Source organism: Amyelois transitella, chromosome 30 (assembly GCF_032362555.1).
Source record: "Amyelois transitella isolate CPQ chromosome 30, ilAmyTran1.1, whole genome shotgun sequence".
NCBI classification, from domain to species: domain Eukaryota; kingdom Metazoa; phylum Arthropoda; class Insecta; order Lepidoptera; family Pyralidae; genus Amyelois; species Amyelois transitella.
The window spans coordinates 2,961,474-2,987,188 of record NC_083533.1 but is presented as its reverse complement, the minus strand read 5'-3'; the positions used below and the strand labels follow the sequence as shown (position 1 = coordinate 2,987,188).

Here is a 25,715-nt window from a genome sequence, read left to right as displayed (position 1 = left end):
CGGTCAGGTCAAGAGTACGTACCCTAAGCCGACAAGTTTGCATACTGTAATATGAATGGGTGACTACGTCTTTTCACTTGTCACAAGTGGAAAGATGTAGTCTTCGCCTTACTATTCTAGGAAAGAGGCGAGATTACGAGTAGGTATTTTCAACTTATATTTTTATCGAGTGGGTGTCAAGTCGACCGATACTGCACACCGTGGTGCCAATCTGTGATTATAACTGATACCTAATGCATTTTCGCTGTGATACTTTACATACATTGAATTTTTAATTGAAGTTACAAGTTTATGAAAAATATAATATGGTGGTTTATTTAGGTTATATTTTTTCTTTTTTTTTACGCAAAATGTAATTTGTATGGCACAAAGACGACTTAGCTAAAAGCAATTCGCCAACCATATGGTGAAAGAAATAATTGATATATATCAATATATTTATATTAATTGTGAAAAGTACTTATTTTTAGAAATAAATTGATGTTTTAATTGTTAACAACTGTTTTATTTAAAAAAAAATAAGGATGATAGGTTACCTTATCTTAGAAACATTAATATTGTATTCAATGTCTGCTCAAATAGTTAAGTAGATAGCTATTTTTCGGAACAATACCTTCCTTGTTTGGACTTGAGAAAAAAACACAGTCTGTTATTTTAAATAAATTTATTTACTCACATAAGTATAATTATATAAAAATACACATCTACCGTAACTTTTTTAATAACAATTAAAAATTATTTCTAGGTTTACATTGGCACATATCTACACTTAAATAGATCGTATTTAAATCGATATAACTATGGATTTTATTCGAATATTTTATTTTTTTAGATCACCCACAGACATAAGTTTATAAAATATAAATCTAGTACCTATTACAAAATGGCGTAGAAATTTTAATATTTCAACATTAATAGCAACAGCTGAGTCTTTTGACTGTTGGCTCTATACACCACGTAAGGAATACAGACGTGGTTGTATGTATGTATTCTGCTCTCAAGACTATTTTTAAGCTGTAGCTTTTTAAAACGTCTGTCAATGACCCAACTACATTAAATGCCAATAAATTTACATTTGCGCCTTAATTAAAAAAAATCATATTTGCAAATATTGAATTACAACAAACATTGATATGTATTATAATATTTGTTAAAAACTATAATTAATTATAAATTTATGGAAGTAAATAAATAATTTTAAAAGTTCACAATACAACGTTTGGAAGTCATTATGGAATGTACAATAATTAGGGTTGCCATACAATATTTCTATGTTAACTACCATGAGTAAATAATTGTCCATTTATTTTAAAAAAATGCAGTTTATATAACCCGAAGTATATATATATTTTCTCCCTAATTTTACTAAAATATATTTTGAATAATAAATAAGCACCGCACGTAATTTCTTATTTCACATCTAACACGCTTTTGTTAAAAACATGGAAATTGCAATTAATTGCTTTCTTTTTGTTATGATTGTGATTTATGTAACACTCTTAGTATTAAACAGTATCACACCCGGCGCATCAAAATTTTTGGAATTGAAGTTAAAACTGAAGTCTTAACCATGACCTTAATTTTACAATTGTTGAGTGTTGCCATTAATTTATTTAAATTCAGTGTTTAAATTTAAATCCAACATTTATTAAATATTAAAACCCTAATCAATCAAATATCCACAATTTTGCCGTTTATAATCAAGATTACTAACTAGAACATAAATAAAATAAAAAAGACATGTCGTATATTTTCAATAACAAATGTACCAGTAAATATGTTAACCGTAAAATTATAAAGCATGTTTTATAATGAGACCATAAATGGCGAAAGACAATAAAAAGAAATTCTTTACTATAAAAATGTTTAATTTGAAATAATCTACTTGAAAATAATTTAGTTTTTATTGTATCATATATACGCGTTTTTTTTCCAAATATTTCAATGAGTTATTGAAAATATACTCCAAAGACATTTGTATATTCAATGACAGATAAATACTGATAGACAATATGGCATCACTTCTTACCTCCGAGCGATTCAAAGAAATTCACGAACTTGTTCACACCTATATTCTTAGGTAGGTCGTCTTCTGGGGGATCATTGGCCCTTATTACGTCTTTGGGCACACCGTTGGCATTTTGCACCATTTTGATTTCATTCGACGTTCTCACTTTTCTTTCCGCATTGCCATTTAGATGTTCTGTCTTGACATCACCATTTTTGGGTAACTCTTGCGCAGTTTCTACCACTTTTGGCGGATCATATGCGTTTTCTACCACTTTAGGTGGTTCGTATGTGCTTTCTACTACTTTAGGAGGGTCGGGTTGGCTTTCGACTTCAGCCGGTGCATTGTCCAGTTCATTTACATCAACAGCTTCAACTACGGTCGTTTCAATGACGACCGTTTGTCCAGACGGGTCTGTTTCATCGACTGGTTCGTATACAGTCTCGGAAACTATAACAGCTGCTATTGTGTCACCAGCGCCATCTTTAACAGCGTCGTTGTTAGTTTTAGGGTGTTCCCAGATACGATAGTGTTTGTTGTACAGCTCGTCCCAGAATTCCATCTTCTCCTTGTCTGGATTCGTGCCAAGTGATAGTTCTTCGCCTAAATTGAGGTAGTATAGGTGATCTTTATTCACGGGAAGCCATTCAACGGTAATGTACTGGTTTTCGTCGGGTGTTGGGTTTCTGGGAAGAAGACATGACTGTGGTTTAGTAATGGGATAAAATTTCATAAACAGATGTACCGGTGTGATATGTTTAAAAATTGTATCCGTTGACTATTAATATCCGACACTTGATTTCTTATCTGATTGCATATTTTAAAGGTCGGTTTCGGGAGAATCTTATTTCAATTATTACAAAAGAGTTTGCCCTGATTGCCCACTACTGGGAAAGACTTAAGGTGCCAAGAACATCATCCAATAGGGTTATCAGTGAAGTTTTGTCATATGTCCGTCTCTCTCTCTCTCTGTTTAATCATGTCGGAACCGAAAAGATAGGTAGAGTGAGGGAGAGAAAATTACACACACCACCCCCAGTCAATAAATTCAGCTACTCAATAAATGTAAATATTAGAAACAATTATAGATTTCTAATATCTATCATATTCCATGCTGAAAATCTCTCATAACTCCGTACATCGGTACCGATGCACCAAAAGAACTTATCTATTTTCGCTCTCGCTAGAATCTAGTAAATATTGTACACTTACCCAGACTTAGCGAAGTTTGTCCACAGCCGGAGCATCCTCTCCCTCATCCTTATATCTTGCTGAGTCGGTTCCACGTCATTCTGCAGGTCATTCTTGAACAAATACCCCAGCTCGTCCATGTGGCCCGCATGTTTCAAGCCCAAAGAAGACAATAACTTCTTTGACAAGTTCAATTCTCCCACATAATCAAATTTGTAGTAATACAACGGCTTCGTCGACACTTTAACTAAGTATTGAACGTATCTATGCGTATCTATATTGACTAGTTTATCAGATAATAGCTCAAAATACTCATTTAGACTCTCAACCCCAATGTGATTGCCTTTGAAGTACAAAGATTTGATCCTTTCAGCTATAGCGACAGATTCTTCTGTATTTCTTTCTATGTGTAGTTCTTCTGGTATGAAATTTTGTAAATCGTCATTGGTACGTTCACATGTAAATTCTAATGTTGTACTACCAATCATGATGGGGATTTCAGCTGTTCTGCCAGAAGTTAAAATGTCAATAAACGCTTCAGTCAAAACAGCTTCTGTCTCAGGGAATTCTTTTTCGACCACTAGAGCGAAAATATTTGATCCTTTTTCGTAAAAAAGCTCCGGAGGGTGCATCCTGTCGTTCGCTTCAACGATGTCTTTGACCGGTGTTGTTGCTAGAAACTCTAAAATATCATCCACACCATCGGATTCGCATCCCAAACTCTTAGCGAGACTCCTGGCATTGTCCAGAGGATTTTTCTGGAACGCCCAACTATTAAGCCCAGTCCCTGATTGTATTATCGCTTTGCTGATCAAGTTTTTAGTTAGCGGACTAGCTGTTAACACCGACGTGGCTACACCGCCACAGCTTTCGCCGAATATCGTCAAATTGCCAGGATTACCACCAAAATTATGGATGTTATCTTTGACCCATCGAATGGCTTGCACCACGTCTTTCAGGCCAGCATTGCCAGGCACTTCGGGAGTGTTGAGACTGAGAAAACCTAACGCACCACAGCGATAGTTGATTGTGACGACGACAACATCTTTATCGACTAGATAATCTCCACCGTAAAGACTGGAAGAGCCAGAGCCGAATCTAAAGCCGCCTCCGTGGATATAGAGCATGACAGGGAGGAAAGAACCGTCCAAATTGTTGGTGTAGATGTTCAAGAAAAGGCAGTTCTCATCGCCCACGTATTCTTTAGTTTGCGGGTCGATTTGAGCGCTGATGTTCCCTTCTGATGTTGCATCACGAACGCCTTCCCACGCTTCTGGCGGTTGTGGTGCCTAGAAATTGTAGAAAATACATAGTTAGGAAAGAATTGCCCACTTTAAAGTTGAATGTACAAGCTACATATATTGTTGCATTGCATTGTCAGCTTCAAATTTATGTTCAATTTTGTTGTACATGTTTGGGAAGGATTTCGTAAAATACAACTTAAACACTTAGAAGACAAACGTTTGTTCCGTTCACGTATATTAGTTTGAGTGCTATCATGCTTTTGCGGCGAGGGAAAACATCGTGAGGAAACCTGCACGACTTGATCTGTTACCATGATGCAATACGGGTTAGGTTACCCAGCAAAGGTTGCCGATTTCAGATGGGAATCGCTTCGTGTAAAAACTTGACGAATCCAGGATCCATGGTCAATGAAAGTCAAAGGGCTTCTCACCAGAGTGGTGAGAATGTAACCGGAACTAACGCCAAGATGAAGAAGATATGCACAATAAAATATAATCTCGTCTATATCCCTTGGAGGGTGGACAGAGCCAAAAGTCTCGAAAAGACCGATAGACCACATTCTGCTGTTTGGCTTAATAATGGAATTGAGATTCGAAAAGCGACAGGTTGCTAGCCCATCGCCTTTAAGAATCCTATGATTATAAGATTATCCTTTAGTCGCCTTTAAAGAAATCCACGGGTAAGAGTATGACTGAGAGTCTTATTCTTTTTTTCTATTGGTGCCGGAAACCACATGACACATTACTTGAAAGAGCCAAAGCACACTTTGCTCAAAGATAAAACTGCTTTCTAAACAATTTTATTTCAGCAAAACCGCGACAGGAAAAGAAAGAACTTTAAAAAAAAGTCTTACGCAACATTAGCTTAGCTCAATATTATTCTAAAGAACTGCAGAGATGACGTGTTGATAGACGTAATCTTAGCAAACTTTTAAGATAAACTACATACGAGTGGTCTCTGAAATGACAACAGATAAGAAGGGAAAACCGAATTTGTAGAAAATTTATAGGTAGATGAAATTATATTTTTACATCACGTAATTATTTCATACCTATAATCACCACACCATATACCTATCCATTGCGGGGTAGACAGCCAATAGTCTTAAAAACACTGATAGGCCACGTTCAAGTTTTTGGCTTGTTGATAGAATTGAGATTCAAATAGTGACAGGTCGCTAGTCTATAGCCTAAAATAATCCCAAATGTATAAGCCTATCCCTTAGTCGCCTTTTACCACATCCATGGGAAAGGGAAAGATTGTATTGTTTCATCACGTCTTTATCTATTAACAGCCAAAAGTCTTTTGAAAAGTCAATGACCACAATGATATTCGTGTTGTGGATAAAAAAAATCTATTTACTACGAGTAAAGACCACAGTAGTAATTTTTCAATTTCTCTTGAAACATTTCTAAAATTTACCTGGACAAAGTCACGTGCGGTAATCGGTACTGTATAAAAATGAAAATAACATGATGCAATTATTGTTAAACATCTGATAACATAAGAAAGATAGCACGACAAGAGAATCACGGATTTATTCGTAGATTGATGTTTACTGCTGCATTTTATACCGGCTTTCTTGTGCCGTGCGGTTCCCGGCGTTTTGGAATAGGACATGGATGTCGTTAAAGACGACTAAGTGATAGGCTTATCAACTTGGGTTATTTTTAGGTGATGGCCTAGCATCCTGTCACTGTTTGAATCTCAGTTCCATTTTTAAGACATACAGCTGAACATGGCCTTTCAGTTATTTCAAGACTGTTAGCTCTGTCCATCCCGCAAGGGATATAGACGTGATTACATAAACATAGGGTCTTGTGACTAAAATCATGCCATATAGGTGTTTATTTGTCAAAGATAAACAATGTTCTGCATTTTATAAAGCAAAAAAAATTAATTCAAGGTCCTACCACAAATAGTTCCTTATCATTTTATAGCGTCACTTATCACCGGTGCATATAGTGTTAAGAAAACAAAACGCTAAATCTATGGCAAATACAATTCTTTGTTTTTGTTTGTTTTAAACGAATTTGCCAAGTAATACAGGCAACACATTTATTCTTGAGAACTGAAATCGTATCAATGATTATTACACTATTCGATATTCAGACCCGTCGACGGTAAAACTCGTTGAGCCCGGTATTGCATTCAGAATTCAGAGTCTAACACATATGGTCACGCTTATATCCCGTTTGGGGTAGACAGAGCCAACAGTCTTGAAAAGACTGAATGGCCACGTTCAGCTATTTTACATAATGATAGAATTGAGATTCAAATAGTGTCAGGTTGCTAGCCCATCGCCTAAAAAAGAATCCCAAGTTTGTTAGCCTATCCCTTAGTCGCCTTTTACAACATCCATAGGAAAGAGATGGAGTGGTCCTATTCTTTTTTCTATTGGTGCCGGGAACCACACGCCACTAATTAATAATATCACATTATAACATACTAGCTGACCCGGCAAACGCTGTTTTGCCAATTATTTTTATATATTATTACGGAACCCAATTTTTTTTCCAAAATAAAATATAGTCTATGTTACTCGTGGATAATGTAGCTTTCGAATGATGAAAGAATTTTTAAAATCGGTCCAGTAGTTTTTGAGCCTTTTCATTACAACCAAACAAACAAAGTTTTCCTCTTTATAATATTATATTATGGTCTAGATGGATGGATTACCTTAAACCTTAAGGAGCCAAGGGGCGGCTTCGCGTAAGGGATACCCTGGAAGCTGTAGAAGGCCTTCCCCGAAGGGCTGGTGACCACACGCCCCTGCAGCTCACCCTGTTCCACCCTCACGATCGGCGCTTCGGTCATTCTTCCTCCACTGGAACAATTCATTGCAAAAACACGTTCAAAATAAAGAACATTAAGAACATATATTAAAACAGTTGTTTTTACAATTTGGGTTAGGTTCTCCTGCAAAGATTTCAGATGGGAATCAATTAGGCTAGGCAACTAGGCTCCTCTCTTGAGAAGACATTAACAATAGGCAAGCTTAGTATGTACTGAATAAATACTCATAAATGTCGGTAGCAGGATAACAATTTGAGATCCAATGTGTTCAAAAAGGATTTTCCGAAATTCAGGCGGAATCCGAAATTAGCGGAGTTTTTGGGTATTACTAAAATTATTATTATAAATACGAAAGGTTATTGGGATGTGTGAATATGTGTGTATTTGTTATTCCGTCACGCAAACACAAAATTTGCTATAGCTTAATAAAGATTTAAGGCGAAGTCGCGGACAACAGCTAATTAAGTCTATAAATACCTTAGACTCGTTGGCCTAACTCGTCTCACTGAGGATGACAGACCCAATTGGAATACGGGGTACCATACCCTTCGGTCAATTACGAAGAACATTACACATTGTGATATTTAGATGATGCATCAAAAAAATAGTTTTATAATTATAATCATAAATAACTAAGATTAAGTAATAGATTATTTATCGCTTATTTTATTAATAAATAAATAAATGACACATAGTAATAAAATGTTCTACTTCCTGCCTGATGTGCTATCAATGTACATTTCAAAGAGTTATTTTATTTATATAGGTACAAATTGTTTATGATTTTTGTTTTCACGAAAAAGGTTATTTATAAAAAACTGTTTTTTTTTTTTTAATTTTTCCTCGTCTCACGTTCAAATATTCTTAAACAATATTTTGGATTGTGCCCCAAAGGAACCAATTCTCACGCAATCGAAATATTTTCGAACGCGAACCCAAAAAAAGTATACGCAAAATGGTCTTATTCGATAGAAAATTATTGGATAAAACATCCAATGTTTTCCGCTCACTTAACTTTTGCAATAATACGGCCGTTTTTTAGTGTGACTAAATAGCTCAATACAAATACCTACGCCTAAACAAGACTAACTTTTTCACAAAGTAAGCTATCCTCATAATTGCAATTGGCTAAGTAAAGTTTTCCTAACAAATATTTTTTATTTTCCTTCGTAAGTAAAACTGTATTTTAACACGTTTTATATTTAGATATCTTGAATGAATCAGTAGCTGTGACGTGTGAAAATGCAGTTACGACCATCTATTTGGAATAAGACCTCAAGCCGAACAGCCTCGGGCCAATCAGAAAAAGTTTGTTCCTCATCATGACCTGACTGAAATTCGAACCCGGGACCTCCGACGTCACTTGGTATCACTGCGCCACAGAGGCCTTTAATCTCAATCTAATCTTTAACTTGAGAGAAACGGCAGATAATATAGACTTCTTGTTCACAAAGTCACACATTTATCATTCATCATTTATACATTCATATAATCACGTATATATGCCTTACGAGGTAGGCAAAAAAAAAACAAGCAGTCTTGAAGATGTGACACGTCACGTTCAGCTGTTAGGCTTAATGATAGAACTGAGATTCAAATAGTGACAAGTTGCTAGCACATCGCCTTGAATCCCAAGTTTATAAGCCTATCCCTAAGTCGCATCATACGACATCCATAAGAAAGGGGAGTGGTCCTATTCTTTTTTACATCGGTCCCGGCAACCACACGGCACACGTTTATCGTAACGATATTGTACGTTTAGTGAATCACACGCTTTGAAAATAGCACTCATGATACTACAGGCGCCACGGCTGCTACTAATCGCTTTAAAACACTTTGAATATTCGTGTCACACAGCTGATAGTGTTTATCATTTAAATGAGAACTGGACATTAGTGTAATCAATCATTTCCTTAACCCTACGCATACCTATGCCAGTAAACTTAGCGATAAATAACAGAGCTGATGGGAAAATGAATGCAATATCGCGTGGCAAGTGGAATGATGTTCGTTTCGTAGTCTCTAACTGCCTACCCCTCCGGGTAATATGCATACCTGCATACATACATACCTATACCTTATCACGTCTATATCCCTTGCGGGTTAGACAGATCTAACAGTCTTGAAAAGACTGTAAGCCACGTTCAGCTGCTTAATGATGGAATTGAGATTCAAATAGTGACAGATTGCTAGCCCATCGCCTACAAAAGGTATCCCCAGTTTTTTAGCTCTTAGTCGCCTTTTACAACATGTAAGAGATGAGTGCCGTGTGGTTCCCGGCACCAGTGCCGTGTGGTTCCCGGCACCAATACAAAAAAGAATAGGACCACTCCATCTCTTTCTCATGGATGTCGTAAAAGGCGACTTAGGGATAGGCTTACAAACTTGGGATTCTTTTTTAGGCGATGGGCTAGCAACCTGTCACTATTTGAATCTCAATTCTATCATTAAGCCAAATAGCTGAACGTGGCCATTAAGTCTTTTCAAGATTGTTGGCTCTGTCTACCCCGCAAGGGATATAGACGTGACGATATGTATGTATGTATGTAAGAGATGAATATGGAGTGGTCCTATTCGAAAATAAAAATAATAATGCATATTTTGGTAAATTAAGTAAATACGCAAACTCTGGTCGACTAATTAGTTCAACACTTACCAAATTGAAGGAAATTCCTATGAAACACAGTTTACCACAGCGAAATAAAATCAAGCACTAAATTTTATGTCACACTATCATTGTGATAACATGATAAGATAATTTATCTGACGGTACAGTCGGAAAAACATTTCATGTGTGAGAAAAACATAGTATGTTGCCGTGTGGTTCCCGACACCATTAGAAAATAAGAATATGACCACTCCATCTCTTTCCCATGGATGTCGTAAAAGACGACTAAGGGATAGGCTTATAAACTTGGGATTCCTCTTTTAGGCGATGGGCTAGCAACCTATCACTATTTGAATCTCAATTCTATCATTAAGCCAAATAGCTGAATGTGGCCATTCAGTCTTTTCAAGACTGTTGGCTCTGTCTACCCCGCTAAGGATGTGGACGTGACCATATGTATGTATGTATGTTGTAATAAGCAACTCAGGGATAGGCTTAATATAAACTTGGGAATCTTCATTTAGACGATGGGCTAGCAACCTGTCACTATTTGAATCTCAATTCTATCATTAAGCCAAACAGCTGAACGTGGCTTATCATCAGTCTTCTCAAGATTGATAGATCTGTCAGAAATTTTAATAAATCACTAATTTGGCTTCTGTTGTTCTTTTAGGTATAAATACCAAATGTCAATTTTTTTGCATATATATTTCAAGTACAGACATCGGTCAGTTACTATCTATGCTTAAATATAAAGCTGAAGAGTTTGTTTGATTGTTTGAACGCGCTAATCCCAGGAACCAATAGTTCAAATTAAAAATATATTTTTGTATTGAATAGACCATTTACCAAGGAAGACTTTAAGCTATATAACATCACGCTGCAACTATAAGGAGCGAAGAAATAACGGAAAATGTGAAAAAAACGGGGAAAATTATTGATCCTTGAGGGCTTCAACGATGCCCAAAATAACTATTCCACGCGGACGAAGTCGCGGGCACAGCTAGTCTTATTATATGTGTAGCGGGAGCGATATTCGGCTCGACCGCTACCAAAGGGAAGATCTTCCGCCAGGCTAGGTGTGATGCCTGGGGAAGATCTTTCCTTTGGTGGTAGTGGCGTCAACTCTATAGGCACATATGGGTTACTAGGGGCAGCCCGCGACTTCGTCCGCATGGAAACCCTATCAATCCCGCGGGAACTCCAGGATAAAAGCCTATATGTTATTCTGGGTCTTCAGCTACCTACATACCAAATTTCATCGTAATCGGTTCAGTAGTTTTTGCGTGAAAGAGTAACAAAAATCTATACTGACAAACTCACAAACTTTCGGATTTATAATATTAGTAGGATTTCAATAACTGTACATTGACGGTGTTGATTTCGTAAGAAAAAATGTTATGTATAAAGAATTGATGATAAGATAATAATAATATAGATTGATACCAATATCGAGACAATAGGCTTTATTTTATTTATTTATTATTTCATTATTTACTACTTGTGCCCGCGACTCCGTCCGCGTGGATTATCATTGAAGCCCTCAAGGGTGAATAATTTTCCCCGTTATTTTCACAATTTCCATTATTTCTTGGCCCCTAATAGTTGCAGCGTAATAAAATATAGCCTAAAGTCTTCCTCGATAAATGGTCTATTCAAAACAAAAAGAATTTTTCAATTTGAATCAGTAGTTCCTGAGATTAGCGCGTTCACACAAACAAACAAACTCTTCAGCTTTATAATATTAGTATAAATTTATGTACACAAAATTATAATACAGTAATTCAAGTACAAAGGTGCTACCTATTTCATTAGAAATTTCTTCCAGTAGACCTATAGCATTGTTGAGAATGTCAATAAATGTCCGTATGTACGTCAAACATACATACATATAATCACGTCTGTTTCTTGAAGACTGTAAGGCTACGTTCAGCTGAATCAGTTAATAATAGAATAAGCTTATCGCCTAAAAGAAGAATAACAAGTTTATTATAACCTTTCCATTAGTCGCCTTTTACGATGATGACTTTAGACACAATTTAGAGTCCTAATTGGAATAGAATGTATGAAGAATTAATTAGAATATTTAGACTGAACAATTGACGCATCTGCATAGCTATTTAGGTGACTAATTCAGTTCAGCTTCTTAAAGCATGAATTGATTATTCGTTACTGTTTATCTTTGAAGTGCAAGAACGTGGCCTATCAGTCACATTTTATACTAGCTGTGCCCGCGACTTCGTCCGCGTGGAATAGTTATTTTGGGCATCATTGAAGCCCTCGAGGATGAAATTTCCCCGTTTTTTATTTTACATATTCCATTATTTCTTCGCTCCTAAAAGTTGCAACGATAACCTAAAGCCTTCCTCGATAAATGATCTATTTAACACCAAAAGATTTTTTTAATTCGAACCGGTAGCTCCCGAGATTATCACGTTCAAACAAACAAACTCTTCAGCTTTATAATATTAGTATAGATGAAACAGTGAGAGAAAATAGACATTCTTTACACGAAACTATTTACCTGCATGTGTATGTTTCCTTACGATGTTTGTTCACACCGTAAGAGCTCAAAGATTTACCCTTTTAGTCTTTCCGAGACTGTCTACCCCGTAGGGGATAAAGACGTGATATAAGTATATATAAGATATTGTAGCGTTATCTTATCCCAGAATTTTTCCGATTTATATACTACGAGTTCTCTGTATGAAAAAATAAAGTCCAATCGATTTAATAGGCAATTAGTACCAAGTTAAACGTTGTGCCATGTGGTTCCCGTCACTAAATAATAGGACCACTCCATATCTTTCCCATGAATGTCGTAAAAGGCAACTAAGGGATACGCTTATTAACGTGAGATTCTTCTTGTAAGCGATTGGCTAGCAACCTGTCACTATTTGAATCTTAATTCCATTACAAAAGCCATACAGCTGAACGTGGCCTTTCGGTCTTTTCAACAATGTTGGCTCTCTCTACCCCGCAAGGGATATAGACGTAGACGTGATAATATATGTATATATTATAGGGTTAACTAAATGCTATGGAAAGTAGTGTCTCGCTCAGCCTTACATACCCGGCATTTGCCGATAGCTACGCCCCTAAATGAATCACAATCAATGAATTTTTATGAATTTGTAAATTCTTATTGAATGATATTAATACGTCGTAAAGGTTTGCGGTTGGCGGTGAGTCAAGGGTGAATCATCTTTCTGTAGTTATATTTTATACTCAAGAGTCTCAGACCTGAAGTATTGATAGATAGATAGATAGATGTATAACATACGCCCTCGTCTCCGCTAAGGGTACGCTGTTAGTTATTCATTCATTCACATATAATCACGTCTATATCCCTTGCGGGGTAGACAGAGCCAACAGTCTCGAAAAAACCAATACGCCACTATCAGCTCTTTGGTTTAAATTATAGAATTAAGATTCAAATAGAGACAGGTTACTAACCCATTGCCTAAAAAATCTCAAGTTTATATGTCTATCCCGTAGACGCCTTTAACGACATCCATGGGAAAGAGATGGAATAGTCCTATTAGTCCTATTCTTCTTTTTATCACTGCCGACACTAGCCTTTACGCACACGGCACTGAAATTCATAAATAAATATATACGGGACATATTACACTGATTGAGTATACCTCGAAGTATGTAAGTGTGTGACTTGGTGTTACGAGATACTAACTCAACGATACTTTATCAATACATATAATAAAACAGCAATAATTTTTTTTCTATACATGAGTATATTTAAAAAAAAATATATCGACATAAAAATAGGAACAGAGCATGAATTTGAAAAAAAAAGTCTGTTTGTATGATTATTTGTACACTGATCTGATTTGAATGAAACTTTTTTGTTATATAGGTCTTATGCCTGGTCAACATACCTATAGGGTATAATTTTTTTTGAAATCTGGTACAGCTGATATCAAACCATAACAACTCGGCTAAACTATAGGAAATATCTAAATGACGTCTTAACAAAAGTTGTTCAACCTGATGAGCATTTTCTGTTAGCGTATAAAAATCGAAGATCTGGATCACCTGATACAGAACCATTATAGACTTTTTGAATCTCAAATTCTATCATAAAGCCGAACGTGGCCTATCAGTCTTTCGAGACTGCTGGCTCTGTCAACCCAAGTCTGGCTCTGTCAAGGCAAGGGATATAGACGTGATTATATGAATTAATGAATAAGTTTATAATTTAGAATAGTTCTTTTATTTCTTCATAATAAGATAGACATATGAGACACATGTGACGTCAATAAGTGATACCTTGTATCCAATTTTGAAAATAAATCTATTCTATTCTACATAATTAGATGTCATTTCACCAATGTTGTAATTATTGTATGTATAATTAGTTTATATAGGTATACTGTATTAAAATACTTACTAAGGCATTTTGTAATGTCTTAATATATCTCGCGAAGTAGAATCTAGCCTGTAAGTTCTGGGTTTAGTTATTTCTACAACTTCTTCGGCAAGTTTCCATTCGAAAACGTTGATATTCCTAGTCAGATCCTCGTTCAGGGAGTCCAAGAAACAAGACCAAACCGTGTTCTCTTGATGATTTTCCACTGCTTTCGCGATTTTTTTATTCACCGGCCTTTTACCCAGTGAGAGGAGTTTAGACTCTCTGGCGATAAGATATCTCAAGGATATTCTTTTTAATATTATCAATTCCTCTAATGTTCTTGCCATAAACAAAAAACAGAACACTGCCAACACACACTCCAAATTAAAAAGAAAACACAAGATTGTCACTTGAATTTAGAATATTCTCACTCGCACAATATTCTCATCGAAAATTTCGAAAAGAGAACGCGATCTCGCGCATAATTCCAACTGAAGATTTTGTTGTAAGAATATTCAACTTTTTTCAATTTTAGATAATGGAAGAGTAACGGCCATGTTATCAAGTGGAATTTTCAAGAACAATTACTATGAAGACACGACATGATTGATAGTGTAAATTGTGCTAAAATTAGTATAGTCACGACAGACTCTAGTCATCAATGATAATGAATATTTACAACCTTATCTTGATTGAAGTAAGGGTTGCCTTATTTAATCTATGACGTACTTACTGTTGTCCGCGACTTCGTTCGCCTGCAATCTTTAAGCCATACAGCCTACAGCTGAACGTGGCCTTTTAGTCTTTTTGAGACTGTCGGCTGTCTACCCCGTAAGGGATTAAGACGTGATTATATAAAGGTATATGAAAGAATGTAAAAGGGAATAGGTAAAGTCAACTGCAGATTTACTTGAACTTCCTATGGTTAGTTTTTTCTTTATGAAAAGGGCTCATGTTATTCTGCTGTAGTCTGTACAATGTGATGAGAGGGAGGGAAAGACTGAGATCTATTCTGTTATAAAACAGCAATGTATGTTAAAGTGCATAGCCTAGGAGTCAGCCCCTCAGTCTTCATCCATCATCCAAAACGAACAAACCATTGCTCAAAGTTCCAATCTATTCTGTTTCCATTTTTAAAAGTTTAAAATGAAATAAATCTATTTCGTTGAAAATTACTTTTTTTTTTGGATTCTTTTTAGGCTATGGGCTATCAACCTGTCACTATTTGAATCTCAATTCTATCATTAAGCCAAATAGCTGAACGTGGCCATTCAGTCTTTTCAAGACTGTTGGCTCTGTCTACTTCGCAAGGGATATAGACGTGACCATATGTATGTATGTAACTTTTTTTAAAAAGAAAAAGCTTTGCTCTTTCCCCATAACAGTGCGAAGTCAGATTGGGTCGCTAGTATACATACCTATATTTGACATTGACGTCATAAAATAAAAAGGGCTGAATAATATTCTAAACCTATTATTTCCAATTAAATGAACAAAAGGTCACTTTATGGTTTATTTATAGAAAATATTATGTTCTCGATACAATAAGCAATTATTAGAGGTCACACGTGTTGGAACATTATACATACATACATCACGTCTTTATGTCATTACTAGAGCGTCGATGGTCAAATCGGTAAGGTGGTCAGGTTTTAACACGAAGTGACCCCTTCTGACCTCCGCAACCATTGCAGGTAAACCTAACCCGCATTGAATCCATGGTTACACATCCAGTTTTGCCTGAAGGTGCAAGTTTCCTCACGATGTTGATAACCGGGCGGTTAAATTGCGTGTTACGCAGTAAGGCACAGGTTCAAATCCCACGGGTCGATTTTCGAATGCAAAAATTAACAAAGTTTAGACCACATAATATCAAGTATCATTATTGATTATTACAATTATATTCTTTAAAAAAAAAGTTGAAGAAATATGGCGAAGTTAGTAAAGACAGGATAAAGTGATAAATGAAACAAGCGATAATATAATGCGACCTTTACCGCGGAACGATCGAAAAATATTACTAGCAGCGCCTCGGGGCTTCGCTCCTGTGGGAATTACGGGATAAAAGTACTTATTATATTATTCTAGGTTGTATTCTACCCGTGTACCAAATGTCATCAAAGTCCGTCTAGTAGATTTTGCGTGACAGACTTACAAACATACATCCGCACATCATAACAAACTCTTGTAAGTATTTATAATATTAATATATAACACACATACATATAGTCACGTCTATATCCCTTGCAGGGTAGATAGAGTCAACGTAGAAAGGCCACATTCAGCTGTATGGCTTTATGATGAGTTTAAAAGTAATGTTAGTGTAATTTACTTCCAAAACTACTATATTGATATTATTACCGGTTACTTACGTGAATAGTGTGTGACATTGAACTACATTTTTTTTATATATTTATCAAATTTCATTCAGTTATCGTGAACACGTATTTATTATTTGTTCACGAACTTTGACAACACTGTAACACGATATATTGAAGTTTTAGGTTCTGTTTAAATTTATAATTATGTCATCTTACACAACACACATACATATAGGCACATCTATATCTTGAAAAGACTGAAAAGCAACGTTCAGCTGATTTAATAAAATATTCATCTAAAACAAGTAAAAATATATATGTATACATACATATATCTGTTATATATAAATAAGGCAAAAAATTTAAAAAATACAATGAATCCAGAACGCCTCTGTATTTTGATACATACATACCTATTATAAGGTCATCATTTTTACGCGATTAGTAATCAACATGATTAAAAAAATTAAAAGATACACTCGTTCATCCCACACCACCTTTCGGTTATCGTCGCCGAATCATGTTCGGAGTGCGCTGCTCAGTGAATGAATGAATGAATGATTTATTTATTATGCCCTCTTTCTAAAAGCGCACTCATTCTTGACTCCCAACTAATTCTCCTATGTGTACCTTTATTTTAATTTTACTAAGTTATACTCATATCATATATATGAAGCCTTAAAATTGTACCTTTGTACCGTATGAGAGAACAGCTCTCCAATTGTCCAAATAAATCATTGAAACCTTATTAAACTGATAATTACTTTTAAACAGCATACTCATTCGCTTATATTAAGGATTTGTAGTCATTATTTCATTAATCAATTCTATGATTAGTAACTAAGATAGTAGTAGTAAAAAGCGTGTAACATTTAAACGTGATTACATTGAAAAACGTCAGTGTGTCTTGTTAGTAAAGTTACTTTATAAAAGCGTGCATTCACATGCGCATACGCAATGCACTCACCGAAGATCGTCTAGGAATTCGTTGACGGCGTTTATCATCGTGGTCTACTGAAAAATAAACATTACTGTAAGTAATTTTAAACTATACTGTTAACTGAATTTGCGACTGTTAAGTTTATTATATTATATCAAACATATAATCATACATACATATAATCACGTCTATATCCCTTGCGGGCTGGACAGAGCCAACAGTCTTTAAAAGGCTGAAAGGCCACGTTCAGCTATATGGCTTAATGGTGGAATTTAAATTCAAACAGTGACAGGCTGCTAGCCAATCGACTGCAAGAAGAATCCCAAGCTTAAAGCTTATCCCTTAGTCGCCTTATACGACATCCATTGGAAAGATATGAAGTGGCTCTATTATGAAGTGCCGGAAACCACACGGCAGATTTGTAATCCTACTAATATTATAAATGCGAAAGTTTGTGAGTATGTCAGTATGGATGTTTGTTACTATTTCACGCAAAAACTTCTGAACCGATTACGATGAAATTTGGTATGAGAACCAGAATAACATATAGGTTACTTAATAAATATAAATAAACCCGGAGTTCTCGCGGGATTGATAGGGTTTCCATGCGGACGAAGTCGCGGGCTGCCTCTAGTTTGTTATATTTCTTTTTATGTGCAATAAAGAGTATACATACATACATATAATCACGTCTATATCCCTTGCGGGGTAGATCATACAAACAAACTAACTAACAAACTTCTCATTAGCACCCGATGAAGAAAGGTTACCCAAACGAAAAGCATCATTTTGGAACATGTGACGTCATAATCACGAATTATTTGACATTATTCATGGTACTGTCATTCATTATACGTGATTAACCGTCTAGGCTTCTGCGTGGGGCTTCCTACAAGGCTGTGGATAGTAATCGATTTTATAATTAACTAACTAACGGCTGCGACTTGGCTTGCGTGTGGCAAATTATCCATATTACATACATACATACATATGGTCACGTCTATATCCCTTGCGGGGTAGACAGAGCCAACAGTCTCGAAAAAGCGATGGAGTGATCCTATTCTTTTTTGTATTGGTGCCGGGAACCACAAGGCACTGCACGGCAATGATGTATTAAGTCGTTATAAAATTAAATAGATGAACACTGTCGCATAGAATTTTTCACCTGAAGAATTTATTTTCAATAGCTCCGTCCACATGATAAACACTGATAAAAGTTATGATAACTGGCCGTGAGAATGAAAATTGTAGTCGGAATGAGTAGGTATTGCGGGTCTAACAAATATCTAACTATGATTTTTAGGAGGAAAAGAATAGGACCACTCCGTCTCTTTCCCATGGATGTCGTAAAAAGCGACTAAGGGATGGGCTTAAACTAGGGATTCTTTTTTTAGGCGATGGGCTAGCAACCTGTCTCTGTTTGAATCTCAATTCTATCATTAAGCCAAATAGCTGAACGTGGCCATTCAGTCTTTTTAAGACTGTTGGCTCTGTCTACCCCGCAAGGGATAAAGACGTGACCATATGTATGTATGATTTTTAGGAGCGTCGGTGGTCGAAACGGTAATATGGCCCGCGAATAAAGGCACAGGTTCAAATCCCACCTCGGAAATGTAATAACGACTATTTTCGAAGTTATGCACACTAGTAGTTCTTAAATACTAACTCTCTTACGGTGACAAAAAACATGCATGATCAGAAATGGGTAACCATGATCTCATAAAGGATGAAGCGAAGAAAATATGCAGAGATCGTGGCAAGTGGAAAGAGGTAGTCTCTGCCTACCCCTCCGGGAAAGAGGCGTGACTTTATGTATGTATGTATGATCTTATACGGGTTTAGGTTCCCATGCAAAGATCGCAGAGGTCAGACGGGAGTCGCTTCATGCAAAAACTTGACTGACCCAGATCCATAGCAAGGGCGTACCCTGGGCTTATCTCGAAAGTGGTGTGGTGAGGATGTAACTCCGAAACTATAATTATAGCCAGAAGGTACTATATCTTTTAAGAAGATTTGATCTTGGCCTTCCACTCTTCTCGAGATTGTTGGCTCATCTACCCCGTAAGAGATAAAGACGTGATTGTATGTATGTTTAAATACTTTCACTCTTTTTGTTGGTTGAAAATATATTTTATTGAAAAATTCCTGTTATTCACCGTACTCCTAACTTTATGTATGCAAAATTTCAAATAAATACTAATTTCGCATTTATAACGTACATACATATAGTCACGTCTATATCTCTTACGGGGTAGACAGATCCAACAGTCTTGAAAACACTGATACGCCACATTCAGCCGTTTAGCACAATGACAGAATTAAGATTCAAATAGTAACAGGTTGCTAGCCCATCGTCTAAAAGAAGAATCCTATTTACTTTTTTAAGCAGCCTCCAATTAATTTACTACCAAACAGGTGGTTTAGAAAAAAAAAATATTCGTTGTAATACTTGTTTTAGAGTTCATTGGTAAATCTTCCGGTTTCAATGGCATGCTATGTGATTTTGAATTAATTATAATTTGTTTAGCTCTAATGTTGTGAATTGAACACGGCAATGAATCGTTTGTTGATCTCTGTTTAACCGACTGCAGAAGTAGGGTTATGTTCTTCTATACACACAATGCCAATCAGGGGAAATGGCTAGTGAACTTGGGGATTCCTCTTTTTGGCGATGGCCTAGCAACCTGTCACTATTTGAATCTCAATTCCATTATTAAGAAATACAACTTGACGTGTCTTTCAGTCTTTTCTGGACTGTTGCCTCTATCTAGCCCATAGGGTTAAATACTACATACAAGCATGTAGGTGTGTATGTATGTATACACACACATCCACACATCCACCATACCATTTCATTCCTTTACGTAAAGAAAATTAAAGCTTGCCCGAAATCGATCAGCTTGCATCAAAAGTGTGATAAATGTGAACGACGCAACTGAATTAAGTATTGGAGCAAGTCGAAAGATGTACTTTCTGCCTATCACTCCGGGAAACACACGTGATTTTATATACGTCAGTTTACCGGGACGTGTCAGCCGACGTGGCCATTCAGTCTTTTCTAGACTGTTGGCTCTGTCTACCCCGCAAGGGATATAGACGTGACCATATGTATGTATGTATGTACTAAGAAAGTAACCATTTCTGTCCAGTTAATTGAAGACCTTGAAACTGTGCTTACAAAATGCAGCTGACTCAATACTCAACAACCTTGTGTGCAGTCCTGCATATTAAAATTATATATGTTTGTCGCAGCGAAGTCTTTTTATTTGTTTTTTTCGTGCCGTGTGGTTCCCGGCACCAATACAAAAAAGAATAGGACCACTCCATCTCTTTCCCATGGATGTCGTAAAAGGCGACTAAGGGATAGGCTAGCAACCTGTCACTAGTTGAATCTCAATTCTATCGTTAAGCCAAATAGCTGAACGTGGCCATTCAGTCTTTTCAAGACTGTTGGCTCTGGCTTACCCGCAATATCTTGTAGCTGGAAGCGATCATTATAGCTCGACCTCCACCAAAGGGAAGATCTTCTGCCAGGCTAGCCTGGGGAACCGTGGTTTCCCGCGGTTATATATATGCTCCAATCTGCGAAATATTTGCTAGCGCGATTAAGACTATTTTTTAACTGATAGCACCGCGTGATTGTTGTGACTTGTAGCGTACAGAATCTCAAAAACAAAATCGGTTACCTTCTACCTTCCTTTTAAATTTCGTCAAAATCAGACAAGCGATTCAAAAGTTATCGCGTTACAAATATACAAAAAATGTATTTTTTTGCCCAAGTCGATGGGTATTTTAAGTGATTATAGAAAAAAATATTTATACTTAGCAACGTTGAGTTAGTTTCCCATAACACAAGTACCTCACATACTTTTGAGCTAGCTTAATCTGTGTGATCTATCGCTTAAGAATATATTTATTAATTCATTTAATGTATGAGACGAACGTATCTTGATCTAATTAAGGACGTCCTGGCAAAGGTTCAGGTCAAGAGTAACCGAAACCGCCGAGCTTGCATGAAGAGAGTTATGAAAGTGGATGAAGCGAAAGAAGTATGCAGAGATCGTGGCAAGTGGAAAGATGTAGTCTCTGCCTATCCCTCCGAAACAAAGGCGTGATTTTATGTATACTTATATGTATGAGCGAGAGAGGTTGATGTGAGAGAGAATGAACTTAACCTCAAAAGTAATAACTTCTGTTAATATCATTGTTTACTTTATAGAAATCAACGACCGCCATTTTATCGACCACATACATACATATACCAGCCGGTATCTTTAAGACAATGCTCTTTGGATATGCAAATATTATTGAACTACTTAAATTATACAATAATAAGCTGCCCGCGACTTCGTTACCCGAAAAGTTGACGGAGAAAGAGGTGACCTCCTGTATGGCCCTCTTAGAGGGAAGAAATATCTGTACATCTGAGAAATCCGCATTCGAATCTGTGGATTTTAATGCGATTTCCTCAGATGTGTTATCGCGTGATGCGAATACAAACAAACATACAGTAATTCTTAAAGTCAAATATTTGGCTCCTATTGGTGTTAAAGAATTTCCCCATATTAATTTTTTGGCAAACGCAGTCAGTTACAATTATGTTATATGTATGGACTAGAGGACGCCCGCGACTCCTCTCGCGTAAAACGAAAATTCGTCATAATTCCGGTTCCCGTGGGAATTTCGAAAGCTCCCTTAGTGCGCCCCTACACCTACACTCCAAATTTCCAAGTCTCTGCCAGCGATTTGGGTTGTGCGTTGATATGTCAGTCAGTCATTCACTTCTTGCACACATAAAATCACGACTTTTCCCGGAGGGGTAGGCAGATTCTACTTTCCACTTGCCACGATCCCTGCATACTTCTTTCGCTTCATCCACATTCATAACTCCGTTTATATTTATTTAGATTAAACCAACCGGTGCCGTGTGGTTCCCGGCACCAATACAAAAAAGAATAGGACCACTCAATCTCTTTCCCATGGATGTCGTAAAAGGCAAATAAGGGATAGGCTTACAAACTTGGGATTCTTTTAGGCGTTGGGTTAGCAACCTGTCACTATTTGAATCTCAATTCTATCATTAAGCCAAATAGCTGAACGTGGCCATTCAGTCTTTTCAAGACTGTTGGCTCTGTCTACCCCGCAAGGGATATAGACGTGATCATATGTATTAAACCAACCCTTAGCAAATACGCTACACGCATTTGACCGTGGTGTACCATGATTCAACTTCGCTTTAGTAGCGAGTTTGTCATTAGTTTATCATACAATAGGTCTTCCTCTGATTGTTTGCGTAGAGACAGACAGAAATACGGACCATTGTCCCTTCTAATGAATTCATAATAAACAATTATGATCTCAAATGTGCTGGGATATAATTTGCACAAAGAAATACATAGTATACTAGCTTCGGCGCGGGGCATCGATCCCGTGGGAAATTGCAAAAAAAAAAGGAAACTGTCATCCACGAAGGTATTTTCTATATCTGTGCAAAATATTGTTAAAATAAGTTCAGTAGTTTTTGAGTTTATTCTTTTCAAACATACAAAAACACAAATGCTTTCTCATTATTATAAGTGTGGACTAGTGACCCGCCCCGTGTTCGCATGGATAGATAAAAAACATCATCAGAAAACCCTCTTTTCAACATTTAAAACATGATCCAAATTCGTCCACAACTTTCCGAGATTAGCGCATAAAAACAGACAGAGAAGAGGCGATAGGGGTACTTTGTATGTAGTGACATGTATATATGCATATACCAGCTGTCCCGGCAAACGTTGTTTTTCCATATAAATAGGAAATATTTAAGTAATTTCTAATAAAAAAAAAAAATGTTCACCCTTATCACTGAGGAATATGAAAAAATTATTTTGGCAGATTCTCAGACTTACTCAATATGCTCACAAAATTTCATGAGAATCGGTCAAGCCGTTTCGGAGGAGTACGCGAACGAACATTGTGACACGAGAATTTTATGTACATCTTTCCCATTGCCAACATTCCTCTTTTAATCAATTCTGCCATCTCGACATTCGTCAGTTTTTTAATGAAAACTCATTGATTTAGTTTAAGTAGGTACTCTTGACCTGACCTATGGCCAGGATGCGCCCTGCGCGCCTTGTATAACTTAATCTACTAACAATTGCTCTAAATAGGTACTAACATAAGTAACCGTTTAGGTGACAGCAGATAATAAACAGCGTAAACATTACCCTCGTTTGATAAAAGGTAGGTACTATTTGACGGCGTCTGTGGCGCGGCGGCAGTGCGCTTATCTGTGACACAGAAGGTCCCGGGTTCGAATGTGTCCTCGGTCTTAGTTGTGTATCTATGTAAGTATTTATCTATACCAATATCATAAAGCTGAAGAGTTTGTTTGTTTGAACGCGCTCATCTCAGGAACTACTGGTTCGAATTAAAACATTCTTTGCGTGGAATAGACCATTTATCGAGGAAGGCTTTAGGCTATATAACATCACGCTGCAACTTTTAGGAGCGATGAAATGATGGAAAATATGAGAAAACGGGGAAAATTATTCATCCTTCAATGATGCCCAAAATAACTATTCGCGGACGGATTAAAGCGGACGAAGTCGCGTTCACAGCTAATTTATAATAATACATAGTATCGTTGAGTTAGTACCTATCTCGTTACAAAAGTCTCGAACTTACCTCGAGGCTAACACAATCTGTGTAATCTGTCCAGTATATATTTATATTTAGATAGGTACTAGATATTCATTAATTATTAATTTGAGTACTTTTGGCCTCTACCTGCCTGGTGGTAAGCAAGATGAGTCCTAAGGTGGCGCACGCAAGTTCAAATAATGCCTTCACTCTTGCCAAATTGTATGTACCTATTGGTAAAGAGAAATGCAAGGAAGGAATTCTAAATCACAGCCATTCGCATGATGAAAGATTTGGCGAATCGCAAGGTGCGAAGGGTTGGGATACCCACCATGTAGGGGGTGTAATCCCTACCCACCCCGCAAGCATGTGGAAGGTTCGTGGTCCATTCCTCCCCCTCAGAAAAACTTGATAAATACTTATCATCTAAATGTCAGTACAAACATTATATACCTTTATTAGTGACGTCTATACATATACCTTGCAGGGTAGACAGAACAAACAGTTTCGGAAACTGAAAGGCCACGTTCAGCTGTATGGTTTTAATACCGACGGTTTAAATACCTTTATAGGTACTAAGAGGTAGAAAAATACAATAACGTCCTCAAATTCTAAAAATCTATTCCAATAAGATTCCTATGAGAAGCAATTAACAATGCTAATGAACATAATAGCAAGGCAGCAAGCTATCCGAATAAAACAATAGACGGACAGTATGTAATTAAAAACAATAATTTTACGACACAAAACCAAGGTAGGTACCTACAATGTGAAGATCGGAGAAAAAAATGTAGGTAAATTATGTTAACGATGTGGAGAAAATGCATAATCATTATGTTTTAAGATCGCTTAACGGCAAAGCGCGACGCGTGTTGCAGTAAAAATCGAAAAGTTAAAACAATCCAATAGAAAGGAACCTGTTTTGTAAAAAAAATTCGCGACTCAAGGCGCGCGACCGGCGAATCAACTTTTTTATGACAATGCACTTGTTACACTTTTCATTTTAGACTCAAATACTACACAAAGGTAATAATAAATTACAAGATAGATTACTCACCTGTTATTAGACTTTTCACACAAACAATCCGTAACTTAATTCCGACGAAACAGATGTTTGAAAATGCAATCCGTCTGGCGCACTCGTGACCGAGCGGGCGGGCATTAGCACTACAATGCAGCCAACATTGCAACGTGAAGATGAGAATGACATAAATATAACTGAATGAACGTTCAATTCATCAAAGAACATTCAATGTTACTACTTTTAAAAATGTCAATCCTATCGTTGAATGAACTAGGGAATGACTTCTAAATAAAGGTAAATTCTCACTATGTATGATGTATATGTACTGTAATAGGCTATTTGACAAAGTTCTAAAAACAATCTTAGGGTATTTATTTGTTTATAAGGAGCCCTACAAAAATACTTTTCTGCCTTTATTACAGCTATTTTATTAAAAAATCGAAAAAGAAAATGCAATATTCAAATATGCCAAAACGCGACTTTAAGCAATATGGCGGCCATGGCATGCAGTGACGTAAATTTCGTGTAAATATCATGCAAAGCTTGTTGGTGTTTCGAAAAGTTTTGATTTTCTCTTGTTTTA

The 25,715-nt window shown here is 36.5% G+C and overlaps 1 protein-coding gene across 4 annotated transcripts; it reads right to left on the bottom strand.

Moving 5' to 3' along the window:
* Nucleotides 1–649: 649 nt before the first annotated feature.
* Nucleotides 650–25,316, bottom strand: LOC106131005 (juvenile hormone esterase). 4 transcript variants are annotated; one of them, XM_013329972.2, is made up of 5 exons: nucleotides 25,166–25,308; nucleotides 17,506–17,552; nucleotides 7,124–7,271; nucleotides 3,221–4,488; nucleotides 650–2,694 (listed from the first exon to the last, which is right to left on the bottom strand). In XM_013329972.2, exons 2-5 carry the CDS (start codon nucleotides 17,541–17,543, stop codon nucleotides 2,019–2,021), a joined length of 2,130 nt encoding a protein of 709 aa, XP_013185426.1. In that variant the 5' UTR covers nucleotides 17,544–17,552; nucleotides 25,166–25,308; the 3' UTR covers nucleotides 650–2,018. The 4 variants fall into 4 exon arrangements, with proteins under 4 accessions (XP_013185426.1, XP_013185428.1, XP_013185430.1 ...); XM_013329974.2 differs by having other exon boundaries at nucleotides 17,506–17,549; nucleotides 25,166–25,288; XM_013329976.2 differs by lacking the exon at nucleotides 17,506–17,552 and having other exon boundaries at nucleotides 25,166–25,316.
* Nucleotides 25,317–25,715: the final 399 nt, after the last annotated feature.

Excerpts from the sequence above, each read along its gene's own strand:
- LOC106131005 (XM_013329972.2), bottom strand. The coding sequence starts at position 17,543 with ATGATAAACGCCGTCAACGAATTCCTAGACGATCTTCG. Across the intron at positions 4,489-7,123 it reads TTGGCTCCTTAAGGTTTAAG|GCACCACAACCGCCAGAAGC; the intron begins GTAATCCATCCA and ends TACAATTTCTAG. Across the intron at positions 2,695-3,220 it reads ACAAACTTCGCTAAGTCTGG|AAACCCAACACCCGACGAAA; the intron begins GTAAGTGTACAA and ends TCTTCTTCCCAG.